Source organism: Pipistrellus kuhlii, unplaced genomic scaffold (assembly GCF_014108245.1).
Source record: "Pipistrellus kuhlii isolate mPipKuh1 unplaced genomic scaffold, mPipKuh1.p scaffold_m20_p_16, whole genome shotgun sequence".
NCBI lineage: Eukaryota > Metazoa > Chordata > Mammalia > Chiroptera > Vespertilionidae > Pipistrellus > Pipistrellus kuhlii.
In genome coordinates, this window is record NW_023425471.1 from 21875450 (window position 1) to 21889743 (window position 14294).

Sequence of the window (14294 nt, forward strand, 5' to 3'; positions counted from 1 at the left end):
CTGTGAAACTGTTTTCCAAAGGATCTGTACCATTTTACATTTCCACTAGAAAAAATATGAATGATTCAGTTTCTTCACATGTTCACCAGTATTTGGTGTTGTCACTTTTGAAAAAATATATATTGTATTTCATTGATTTTTTTACAGAGAGGAAGAGAGAGAGAGAGAGAGAGAGAGAGAGAGAGAGAGAGAGAGAGAGAGCCAGAAACATCGATGAGAGAAAAATATCCATCAGCTGCCTCCTGCATACTTCCCACTGGGGATGGGCCCGCAACCAAGGTACATGCTCTTGACCATAATCGAACCTGGGACCCTTCAGTCCACAAGCTGATACTCTATCCACTGAGCCAAACAGGGTAAGGCATGTATTGTCACTTTTTTATTTAGCCATTTTGATAGATGTGTAGTGTAACATCCCATTATAGTTTAACCTCTGATTTGTGCCCTGACTGGGGATAGAATCTGCAACTTAAATATGTGCCCTGACCAGAATTGAACCGGTAACTGTTTGGTGTACAGAAAACTCTGCAACTAGTTGAACCATCTGGCCAGGACAGTGTTTATTATTTTAATGTAAGGATATGCAATTGCTTCAGGATCATTCATTGAACAGGCTATTTTTCCTTCATTGAATTCCTTATGCATCTTTGTCAAAAATCAGTTGCTATACTTGAATGGGTTTGTTTCTGGATTCTCTATTCTGTTCTATTGATATGTACAGGTGCTTTTCGAATTATGATGGGGTTATATTCTGATAAACGTGTCATAAATTGAAAACATTGTAAGTTGAAAATACATTTAACACACCTAATGCACTTAACATCATAAATTTGCTCAGAACACAATATCCAAAATTTGCTGGCAACATAGTGTACTATAGAGTATCATTTATTTAGCTACGTGATCATTTGACTAACTAGGAGCAGTGGTTTGACACCACTGCCTAGCATCACAAGAGAGTATTATATTGATGTTGCTTGCCTGGGAAAATATAAAAATTCAAAATTTGCAATATAGTTTCTATTGAATGCATATTGCTTTTGCATCTTCATAGTAAAAAATCATCAGTTGAAGCTTTTCAAGGTTAGTACTACACTGTCTTGATTACTACAGCCAAATATTAGGACAGAATACCAGGTAGAATGATTCCTCCAAATGTATTCTTTTTTTTTTAATCCTCATCTGAGAATATTTTTTTCAGTTGATTTTTAGAGAGCATGGAAAGGAGGGAGACAGAGAAAGAGAGAAATATGGATATGAGAGAGACACATCAGTTGGTTGCTTCCTGCATGCACACTGACCAGGCCTAGGATTGAACCTGCAAATGATGTATGTGTCCTTGACCTGGAATGGAACCTGAGAACCTTGGGTCCACAGGCTAACACTCTAACCACTGAGCAAACTGGCCAAATTCATTTTTCTTTGTCAACATTGTTATAGCTATTCTAGAATTCTTATCTTTCCCTATAAGTATTTAAACAAGTTTGTCTAAAAAATGTTGCTGGAATTTTGATAGGAATTGCATTAAAACTATAGATCAACTTGGGGAGAATTGACATCTTTTTTGTTTTGTCTTCAGTTCCATCAACAGGTGTATCTCTTCATTTACAGAGGTTATCTTTGATTTCTTTGCACAGAATTGTATAGATTTCGGTATACCATTCTGGTACATGTATTATTAGTAGTATGTCTAAGTATTTAATTTCATTTGGAGCATTGCAGTTTTGAGTAGGTATTGCTTTTTTGATTTTTGGATTTCACATGTTTGTAATTGGTATTTATAAATACAATTATTTTACAAGTGTTGATCTTATATCCTGAAATCTTGCTGAACTGACTTCTTAATTCTATGTATTCTATTGTATATTCCTTAAAATTTTTACATAGTCATGTCTTCTGCAAAGAGAAACAGTTTTACATCTTCTTTTCCATTGGCTTTTTATTTTTAGAGTCTATTTTCTATTGAGGGTCATGTGTTTTCTCTCCATAACCATACAACACAAGTTAATTGTGTTTTCTACTTTGCGTTAGGCTCACTTAATGAGTTTTTGTTGTTGTTGTTGTTTTTGTTTGTTTTTTTGTTTTTCAGAAATGATGTTATTATCACTTCCTGAGGACTTTGTAATTATACACTAATGCTAGGTAATTGTTTAGGGTCTCTAACTTGCTAATTATCTTATTCTTACACTCTACTCTCTCATTATGTGCAAATCAAATCCACAATCTGACCAAATGGCAAATTACTATATGTTCTAAACTTTAATGGTCATTCACCCCAAGAGTTTAGTGAATTTAATTGCATCAAGAAAATACAAGTCAAACTTCAATCCTTGATACACAATATATATTTATTTTAAGTATTTAAAATATTTTGATACATTCCCAAAAGTATCATGTAAAGATAGCTTTATAATAATATGAATGTTGAAATACTATGACTTGTCTTCTCATTTTAGACCAGTGATTTAGCTTATTTATAGAGTTGATGTTTAGTAGGCTAAACTCTATTGTTTTATTGTTACATATGTCACTTGATATTCCATCAAGAATCAATAAAGTATATATCATTTGGTCATAAAAATATTATAGTCATAACCAGTAGTCTTTTAAATTCTATTCTTTTTAAAATTTTTATTTTGTATATTTTAGGTAATAAAGGTAGATTCAATATTGACTATTTTTACAAAACACTTATAAATAAACTAGTGGCCCAGTGCATGAAATTTGTGCACTGGGCAAGGGGGAGCAGGGAGTTGTCCTTCAGCTCTGCCTGCACCCTCTCCAATATGGGACCCCTCAAAGGATGTCCTACTGCTGATTTATAGGGATCAGGCCCAAACCAGCAATCAGAAACCCTCGTGCAATCCAGGACTACTGGCTCCTAACAGCTCACCTGCCTGCCTCATTGCCCGACAGATTATTTTGGTCTTAAAAGGCTGAGGTCAACTCTCACAGCTGCAGTTTCTCCAGGGATAAATAGTCCTTTTATGGAACCAAAAGCCTTTTTTTTTCTTTTCTTTAGAGTTTATAAAATACTTTTCATATATGGTAGCTCATTTGTTTTACAACAGCCTCATGAAATGATCTCCATTTTATAGATGGGGAATCTGAGAGATTTTGAATTGCGTAATATTTGCAAAATAATACATCTAGGACTAGAGCTTTCCTGACAATAATTTCCTAGATCTAAAAAGTATCATAACATTAATTATGTCAATTTCTTTTTCATTATATTTAATTAAAATTACTATATTATAACAATAAAAATATGGAATTTTATTTCTTTTGACATTTAAAATAAGTTATTTTACTCTTTCATTTTACCCTTTTTATTACAATATTTATTGTGTTAAAAAGGAACTGATATGTGAATCAAGGTAAACTTCATGGGTGTATTTTGGGGACATGGGGTAGTAATAGAATGATGAATGTCGTTGGTTAGGAATGACATCTTCAAAATGAAATTTAAATGTTTTCTTAGGGTGGATAGATTGTTGAAGTACCTCATTGTTTGGGAATAGGGGGAATTATGACATTATGGGGAGTGAAAAGAATAACCCAGAATAAACAAATTATATGGACCAATACATGGAGAATAGAGTTGATAAATTAAGAATTAGAGATGCCATGTTGGATAGTAGGAGAGATGAGACAGGAATATAGTAGATAAAGAAGGTGATTTGGTATAGAGAAAGAACAGGAACCTTTTATCTGGTAGGATTTCAATGTTTGAAAACATTTTTTCATTGTTATTTTATTTTTTTTATTAGTGGTCCTGTACACGAAATTTGTGCATGGTGGGGGGTGTTCCTCAGCCGGGCCTTCACCCTCTCCAATCTGGAACCCCTTGAAGGATGTCCTATTGTTGGTTTACAGGTATTGGGCCTAAACCAGCAGTCAGACATCCCTCTCAAAATCCGGGACTGCTGGCTCCAGCCACTCACCTGCCTGCCTGCCTGCCTGATTAACCCTAACCACTCTGCCTGCTGGCCTGCTCACCTCTAACTGCCCCCCGCCACCAGCCTGCTGACCCAAATGCCCCCCACCGGCCTGATCATCCCCAACTGCCTCCCCTGGTGGCCTTCTCATCCCCAACTTCCTTGAGAGAGGCCATGGCCAGCCAGGAAGCTTGGCTTCCTCCATCGCCGGGGGCAACCCAAACATCCTGCTTGCTTCAGCTCCATGAATGGCTGCCATCTTGGTTAGGTTAATTTGCATAGTCACTCCTGATTGGCTGGTGAATGTGGCTTGGTGTACTGGAGTGATAGTTAATTTGCATGTTTCTCTTTTATTAGTGTAGATTAAATTTGTTGTGGTGGCATTGGTTAATAAAATTATATAGATTTCAAGTGTACATTTCTGTAATACATGATCTGTTTATTGCATTGTGTGCCTATCATCCACAGTGAAATCATCTTCTGACACCATTGGCTCCCTTTATCCATTTCTATCCCCACCGCCTTCCCTCTGGTAACCACCATACTGTTGTCTGTGTTTGTGTGTTTCAGTTTTATGTTCCACAAATTAGTGAAATCATATGGTTCTTAGCTTTTTCTGACTATCTTGTTTCACTTAGCATAATATTCTCAAGGTCCATCATGTTGTTGCAATGGTAGCATTTTATCTTTTCTTATGGCTAAGTAGCATTCCATTGTATATATGTACCATATGTTCTATGTACCTCTATTGAAGGGCACTTTGATTGTTTCCATGTTTTAGTCACTGAATAATGCAGCAATGAACATAGGGGTGTGTATATTTACAGGTAAATGTTTTCTAATTTTTTTTCATAGATAACCAGACAGGGAATTATTGAGTCATATGGTAACTCTATTTTTTTTATTTTGTGAGTAAACTCCATACTGTTTTCCATAGTGGCTCTACCAGTTTACATTCCTACCTCCAGTGAATGAGGGCTCATTTTTTTTCCCCCACGACATCTCCAACACTTCTTATTTCTTGTCTGGTTGATAATAGCCATTCTAATGTGTGAGTTGCTATTAGTTCTTGAGCATTATTTTGATTTGATTAAAAAATAGCGTTCACTTGTCTGCTTTAAAAGGGAAAAAACTCCTGTACAAGGACAACAGTGTGGTGATTGCCCAGAGGAGGCTCATAGAGGAGGGTGTCAGGGCGATAAATGGTGATGGACAGGGACTTGCCTTGGGATGGTAAACACACAATACAGTGTACAGATGATGAATTATATTTTATAACTGAAACCTGTGTAATTGTGTCACCCCAATAAATTTAATGAAAAGGAAATTTTTAAAAAGGCAAAATAATTCCCCCCCCCACACACAGGTGGACAAATGATTTTATTTTTAATTTTTTGTTTTAAATTTATTATTTTTTTAATTTTTTAAATTTTTTTATTGATTATGGTCTCACATAATTGTCCTTATTCCCCCATTCCCATCTCAAGCCCCTCCCTAGATATGCCCCCCCCAACCCCCATTGTCCATGGCCACTGGCTAGGCCCATATGTATGCACACAATTCTTAAAATGCACTGTGATACAGTCTGCTAACCACTGAAATATTTGTGTTTTTCAAGTATTTTTTAATATATTTTTATTGATTTCAGAGAGGAAAGGAGAAGTAAAGAGAGGTAGGAACATCCATGATAAGAGAGTATCATTGATCAGCTGCCTCCTGTCTGCCCCTATTGGGGATTGAGTTAGCAACCCAGGCTTGTTGGAATCAACCAGGAATCAAACTGTGACCTCTTGGTTCATACTTCAATGCTCAACCACTGAGTCATAAATCTTAATTATGTTTCACATTGTATTGAAACCTGAACAGATTAATGTTTAATGTGTGGTTCACAGAAGGCAAAACATACAGTGAACTTGATAAGGTTGAATGGGGTAAAGGAATAAAAATTGTCATTACAAGTTAAAATATAAAAATGCAACCAAATACAATTATTTAAAAATGTGGTATTGATTGTTATTATAATTTCTTATTAGTCAGGATTTGCATGAAGGTGTTGAAGAGGCTGGTGCACTGCAGAAAAATCACTCTTCAGTGACATCTGTGAACTCCACAGAAGCTACAAACTCTGCCTGCCTTCCTACACAAGATGAGTCATTAAGCACTGTGAGCGGTGAAGTGCTCACAGAACAAACTTCAGGGAGTGCCCTACAAGTAAATGATGTTGAAATGACCAGGGTGAAAGAAAACTGTTGTGATGATAAAACTTGTATGCGGTCAACTTCAGAAGAGGGAACAAGTGAAAATGTGCCTATAGTAGAAGACATTGCAAACCAACCAAAGAAAAATAGGATTACTTACTCACAAATTGTTAAAGAAGGCAGGAAATTTAATATTGATTTGGTATAAAAGGTAAGTACCAATTTTGCCCTTTTTGTCATAGAACAGTACTAATTTTCAGTTGATTGAAAATAGTATTTTGGCCCATGAACACAATTTTTGTAATTTTTTTTCTTCTGTGAAGTGTAGAACATTTTTTTCTAAAGATGTAATAGTCAAGAGGATTTTTAATTCCATTAAATATTTTTACATATAGGTTAAAATTATTAAAAATGCTCAGTATTATATTGCAAGGGTACTTTTGTACTAGAGCATAATTCTACCCTAATACTCTCCTACTGTATGGATTTGAATTTTATCAAGAGGAAAAGTCTAATGATCCTAATTCAGATTCATGTTATTTATAGTCAATCCTAAGTGAACTTTTTTTTAGCCCGTATATATAGTAACTTTTTTAACATCTATGTGGTAATAAACATTCTTAAAAAACCAATGCCTTTTTGAAAATCATTTGTTCAGGTATAATTTAATAAAAGTGGGGTCAGAGAGGCTGGGAAGAATGTCTTTGGTTGTTTCCATCCTTAACTCTAATGTTAGGTCAGTGTCTTAGTATTAGGAGGGTACAGGTTTGCATTGGATTTATAGAAAGCAAAGCTAATTTAGTACAAAAGAATAGAAAACTAGTAAGATAAAGGATAATGGTCTTAAAAAGTTAAGCTATAGGATTGAATGAAAATTTAAAGACCAAGTGAAAATTAAAGAGACTAAGTCCTATAAGTTGAGGGCAACCAATAAGAAAGTGAGAAAAGGCAGACAACACACAGATCTTGTAACATAGAAGACTAAACATGAAACCTATCTTACCTAATAAAGGGGGAATATGCAAATTGACCATCACACTATCAAAACGATGGTGGCATCCACAGCAGAGGTATGATTTCCATAACACAGGATGACCACACCCACAGCAGAGGCCAAGTTCCCATAATGAGCCTTAATGAGCAATCAGCAGGGACCTGAGGCTGCTTGGCACTGGGCTGGGGCAGGGGACCTCAGGCCATAGCCCTACCAGTCAGGGGGCACAGTCTGAGATCCCCCGTCAATTTCTGCCTTGACCATAACACAAGATGGTTCTATAGCAGCGATTCTCAACCTGTTGGTCGAGACCCACAGGTTGAGAAATGCTAGCACAGTCACCTAAGACCATCAGAAAACACAGATATTTACATTATGATTCATAACAGTAGCAAAATTACAGTTATGAAGTAGCAACGAAAATAATTTTATGGTTGGGGGTTACCACAACTTGAGGAGCTGTATTAAAGGTTCGCGGCAATAGAAAGGTTGAGAACCACTGGCTTAGACTAATAGACAAGATAAACAAAGATGAAGTCCTTACAATTAAAACTCATTTCTAAGAATATCTGTACCCCAATGGAAGCAACAGTCCATGGGAAGTAAAAATCATTAATTATTAAATCTAGTACCCATTATTTTAATAACATTGAAATATACTTTAGCCTCTCACCACTGTGAAATTGCTATGGTAGAGCATTAGAGAGTGGTGAAAAAAAAGGCTTAAGTTTAAATATGGTAACATATTCAGTATTTCTAAGCTTCAGACAAAAGTTTAGAATAGTTTTAATTTAAATGTATTTTTATTCTTGAGTGCTATCTTTTTTTAAATTAAATTTATTGGGGTAACATTGGTCAGCATGAACATAGAGGTATAAGGTGTGGTTTTCTATGTTACAAGATTTGTATATTATATCATGTGCTCACTACCCAAAATCAAATCTTCTGCCACCATATATTAGGACTCTTACCCCTTTCCCCCCCATCCCCTTCCCTCTGGCAACCATCACACTGCTTGTGTTCATGAGTTTCAGTTTTACAATATATCCTACATATGAGTGAAGTCATATGGTTTTTAGCTTTTTATGACTGATTTCTCAGTTAGCATAATGTTCTCAAGGTGTGTAATGTTCTCAAGGGTCAGGTTGTTATAAATGTCATTATTTCATCCTTTCATATGACTGTTTTAACTCTAATGTTAGGTCAGTGTATTCTGTTGTGTATTTGTACCACATCTTCTTTATCTAGACCTACCGCAGGACACTTTGGTTGTTTCCCTGTCTTAGCCATAGTGAATAATGCTGCAATGAACATAAGGATACATATGACTTTGTGAATATATGATTTTGAGTTTTTCCTGTGTATACCCAGGAGAGAAATTGCTGTGTCCTATGGTTAACTGTATTGTCAAAATTTTGAGGAATTGCCAGATTGCTTTCTGTAGTGGTTGTCACCATTCTACATTCCTACCAGCACTGAATGAGGGTTCCCTTTTTCACAATCTGTCCAACACTTGATATTGCTTGTTTTGTTGATAATGGTCACTCTAACAGGTATGAGTTGGTATCTCATTGTAGTTTTGATTTGCATTTCCCTAATAGCCAGTTAGGTTGAACATCTTTACATATATCTATTGACTGCTTGGATGGTATGTCTTGGAGAGGTGCATTTTCAGATCTTCTGCCCACTTTTTGATTGGGTTGTGTGTTTGGTGTTGATTTTATGATTTCTTTATATGTTTTGGAAATTAAACCTTTGTCGGAGCTACTGTTTGCAAGTATCATATCCCATCTGGTTGGCTGCCTCTTTGTTTTGTTGCCAGTTTCTTTTGCTGTGCAGAAGCTTTTTAGTTTGATATAGTCCCATTCATTTACTTTTGCCTTTATTTCCCTTGCTTTTGGGGTCAAGTTCATACAATGTTGTCTACAACCAAGGTTCATATATTTGGTACCTATATTTTCTTACATGTAACTTACTGTTTTGGGTCTTATATTTAGATTAGGTCTTTGATCCATTTTGAATTAATTTTTGTAGATGGGGACAAACTGTAATCTAGTTTGATTCTATTGCATATGGATTTCCAGTTTTCCCAGCACCATTTATTGAAGAGACTATATGTACTACATTGTGTGTTTTTGGCTCCTTTGTTGAAAATTATCTGCTCATATACACTTGGTTTTATACCTTGGCTCTCTATTCTGTATTATTTGACCTGTATGTCTATTTCTCTGCCAATACCTTGTTGTTTTGATTATTACTGCTCTGTAGTGTAATTTGAAATCAGGTAGTATGATACCTCCAGCTCAGTTCTTTTTTCTCAGAATTGCTTTGGCTATTTGGATTCTATGGTGGCTCTGATGATTTCTTGTTCTATTTCTTTAAAAAATGACATTGGAGTTTTGATGGGGATTGCATTAAGTATGTATATTGCTTTGGGTAATATGGATATTGTAACTATGTTGATTCTTCTAATCCATGAACATGGAATATTTTTCCATTTTGTTGTGTCTTTTATAATCTCTTTTAATAATTCCTTCTAATTTTCAGTATATAGGTCTTTCGTGTTCTTTATTACATTTACTTCTAGTTATTTTATTCTTTTGGTTGCAATTGCAAAATGAATTGTTCTTTTCATTTCTTTTTCTGAAGTTTTGTTTTTATATAGGAAGATAGTGGATTTTTGCATATTAGTTTTCAATCCTGCAACTTGACTGTATTTTTTAATTGTTTCTAATAGTTTTTGTTTGTTTATTTGTTTGTTTTTGGAGTGTTTAGGGTTTTCTGTGTACAGAATCATGTCTTCCACAAAAAATGACAGTTTGATTTTGTTCTTCTTTATTTGGGTGCCTATCATTTCTTTTGTAGGCAACATATGGTTGTAGGGTTTTGATTTTTGATCCACTCTGCTATTCTCTGCCTCTTTATTGGGGAATTCAGATAATTTATATTTAGGATAATTATTGATGTAAGAGGATTTCCTATAGCCATTTTATTATTATTTTTTTCTGGTAGCTCCCTGCCTCCATTGGTTCTTTTCCTTTGTGTATCTTGTTTTTGTTTGATGGCATACTTATTTCCGCTGTTCCCCTCCCCGCCCCCCCCCCCCCCTTTTCAAGCTATGTGTCCTGTTTTGTTAATATTTGTGTGGTTACCTTTAGGTTTATAAAAAATAAACTAGCTTTTTTTTTCCTTTTCTTTTGAGTACCTCTGATCTTCATTCTCTTTTGCTAGTTTACCTTTTATGTTTTTGTTGTCACAAATTATCCCTCTTTATGCTTTAAGTATTTTAGTAATCTTACTTTCAGTGTTGTGTGTGACCTTATATTCTTTGTTTCGGATAGAATAAATCCCTTGAGTATTTCCTGCAATGGAAGTTTTCTGGTGATAAAATCCATCTGTTTCTGTATGTATGGGAATATCTCTGTTTCTCCTTCATATTTATTTAAAGTATAATTTTGGTGGATATATTATTTGTGGCTGGTAATTTATCTCTTTCAGACATTTGAATATTTGGTTCTACTCTCTTCAGGCTTGTAGAATTTCTGTTGAGAAATCAGATGAACTTTTGATGTGTTTTCCTTTGTAGACCACTTTCTTCTTTTACATAGCTGTCTTGAGATTTTTATTTATTTTTTTGTCATTTATTTCTGACAGCTTTAATACCCAGTGCCATAGAGAGGGCCTTTTTGGATTGTGGTAACTAGGTGTTCTGTTTGCTTCTTGGATTTGTGGATGTAGTTCTTTCTATAAGTTTGGAAACTTCTCATCAACTATTTATATTAATAGACTCTCCATTCTATGCCCCCTCTCCTTCTCTTCCAGAATGCCTATAATTTTAATATTGCTTTTTCTGATAGAGTTAGATAGTTGTAAAAACTCTTTCAGGCCCCCCCGCCCCAGGTCTCTCTCTTCTTCCTTCTGCATCATATCTAGACTCCTATATTTAACACCACTAATTCTTTCCTTCATCTGGTTGGCTCTGTTTTCTATGCTAAATATTGTAGTTCACTCTAAATCTTCTTAATTGCACGCTTCATTTCTAGGATTTCTGTTTGGTTCTTTTTTAAAATTTCAGTCTTTTCAGTATAATACTTGTTTTGTTCATTGATTTGTTTTCTGAGTGAATTGAATTTCCTGTCAGTAGTTTCTCATATCTCGTCTAGTATATTTAGAACTGCAATATTGAAATATCTGTCATTTATATTACATATTTCTATCTGTTCCAGCTTACTTTCTGGATATTTTTCATTTTCTTTCTGGTCATCTCGTTTCTATGGTTATTCATGGTATTTACTTTCCCCTTTGCCTACACATTTATCTCTAAAGAGATCTACTTTTTCTAGTAGTTGGTGCTGAGTTGCCAGATTTTTTACCTCTGTAAGCTCCCAGTCATGAACCTCTGCAGCTTTCCTAAGATACTACAGCCATGCTGCTTAGGGTTGGTTTTAGTTTGCTCTCATCATAATGGTGACCCTGACCTCCATGAGTCCTGTCCCAAGCACTACAACTGGGGGTCTACCACATAGGAATACAGCGGTTCTACTGCAATAGCTCTTGGTTTACCGATAATATGTTCCTAATCCAACTCCAAAGGCAAAGGCTGAGTTTGGGGATTCCATGCGGGCTCTGTGGTTCCATTTCTTTGAAACATGATCGCCAGCCTAATGGTAGAAAGTCACACAGCAGAACCATGGGCTCTGTCAGGAGCCTGCTGACTCAGACACTTTCTCTTCCTTGTTGCTTAGTCTCTTCAGAGTCTGCTGGTTCAGACACTATTTGCTCCCTTGCCACTGGTCAGCTATCCCTGCCCCCTGCCTCTGTTCCTGCTACTGTCAGCTTCCTCCACTATCCCAGCAGGCCAAGCTGCTAGCTCCCAGCTGCAGGACTGCATCTGGGGGCCATCTGTACTTTTCTCCCTTCTCATCTTCCCCTTTACCCACCTTTATAGGTTTCAGTGTGCAGGTACCTCAGGCATGCATCTGTGTTGAGCAGGGATGGCTTTGTTGAATTATAGTTTGTTAAGTTGTTGAAATTTCAAGGTGAGAAGACAAAGGGCTCTTTCATGCCACCATTCTTCTGACATCACCTTTTGAGTGACATCTTAAAAGGCATTATTTTTAAAGCTCACATTAAATCTTAAGCTTTATTAGATCTCATGAAGTGTACATACATTTTGTTAGATATATTAATGTTTGTGAAATTATTATGACTACTGAGGGATCATTGAATCTCAAGTATTTTTAAACAAATAAGTTATTTGAAGCATCCCTTTTACTACAATTATAAAATTAAGATTTGGCAATACAGTATCTAAAACATGGGCTTATATCAGTTGTGTAGTATATTGGGCTAAAATTAATGGAGTAACATGCCATAATTTAGTCAGGAAATTGGATTTGTTTAAAAAAAATGCCAATTTTGTTTGTTCTGCCCAATGCTTGACTAATATAGTGCATAGTTTATAAAAATTCACCTAACTAATAATTGATTAACAAATTCTTTACTGGTCTCTTCGTTACTCAGACTAATGATTTAGATTGATTTAGAAATTCCCTTTTTCTTTGAAGTAAAGCTAATTTTTAAAATTTTATTTTCCTTATTATAGATATAACATTTAAAATTTTAATATTTATTTAGTTATACTCACTTAATGGTATCTCAATATAGAAAATAGCAAAATCTGTGGCATTTAATCATATGGTTAAATTTAAAACATGCTAGTTAAGCCCACCCAGTGTGGCTTAGTGGTTGAGCGTCGACCTATGAACCAGGAGGTCAGGGTTCAATTCACAGTCAGGGCATACGAGCTAGATTCCCAGTGTGGGGTGTGTAGGAGGCAGCCAATCAATGATTCTTTCTCATCATTATGTTTTTCTCTCTCTCCCTTATCTGAAATTAATAATATATATATATATATATATATATATATATATATATATATATATTAAAAAGTCTGCTATTTAATACTATCAAAATTGTTTTTGTTTCTCTGATATTGATTATGAGAGATGTTAAAAGATGAAATATATCCTTCACATGAATGCTGGCAATAAACTCTTGATAAAGACATATCTCAGATAAATCTAGACTGTTGGGATTACAGAGGGATCTTATACTTTTTCTCTTTTGGTGGAAATGCATAATCAACTTTTTTGTTTTTTACTAGAGGCCCAGTGCATTACATTCATGCACTGGCGGGTGGGGGGGGGGAGTCCCTCAGCCTGGTCTGCACCCTTTAGTAGTCTGGGAGCCCTCAGGGGATGTCTGACTGACCTGACAGCTTAGGGGGAGCGCGCCTAAGCCACAGTAGGACATCCTTAGCACTGCTGCAGAGGAGGGGGAGGCTCTTGCCACTCCCACCACCACTGTAGCTGTGCCAGGCTTGCCAGCCTTCAGTCCTGTTTGTGGCTGAGCAGTGGTGCTTCCCCTGTGGGAGCACACTGCCCACCAGGGGGCAGATCCTGCATTGAGCGTCTGCCACCTGGTGGTCAGTGCACATCATAGTGACTGGTTGTTCTGCTGTTCGGTCAATTTGCATATTACCCTTTTATTATATAGGATGATGAGGAAGTTCAGGGAGCTAGTTTCATCTTAATAACTAACTACCTGGCCTTACAGAGCTTCAATTCCTTATCTAAAACCCTTGGGGCCTGTTGTCTTCTGTTATTCAGATTTAAAAATATGTACTTTAGATTAAACATAAACAAAACCTAATAGGCACAAGTAATAGAATGGTGATTACCAGAGGGAAAGGGAGCCAGCGGGAGATAGAAGAGGGTAAAGGAAGAATAAATGGTGATGGAAGGAGACTTGACTTTGGGTGGTGAACACACAATACAATATACAGATGATATATTACAGAATTTTACACTACAAACCTATATGATTTAATTAATCAACTAGAGGCCTGATGCACAAAATTCATGCAAGAGTAGGCCTTCCTTCCCCCGGCTGCTGGCACCAGCTTCTCCCTGTCATCCAGGACACAGGCTTCATTCTTACTGCCAGCAGGCCCCCATGGCCCAGGTTTTCTGCAGCCCCGGCTTCATCTTGTCTAATTAGCATATTAAAGTTTTATTATTATAGATGTCACCCCAATAAATGTAATAAAATATGTATTTTAGAAAGTAATATAGTATAAATGCTGATATGCTATATATGATG

The 14294-nt window shown here is 36.0% G+C and overlaps 1 protein-coding gene across 1 annotated transcript in view; it reads left to right on the top strand.

Annotated features, from left to right (window-relative positions):
* Positions 1-14294, top strand: part of CHM (CHM Rab escort protein) — a 152440-nt gene that overhangs the window by 12355 nt on the left and 125791 nt on the right. Inside the window, 2 exon segments of the mRNA XM_045582361.1 lie at positions 1130-1137; positions 5972-6347. Coding sequence (XP_045438317.1) covers positions 1130-1137; positions 5972-6347 — 384 coding nt within the window.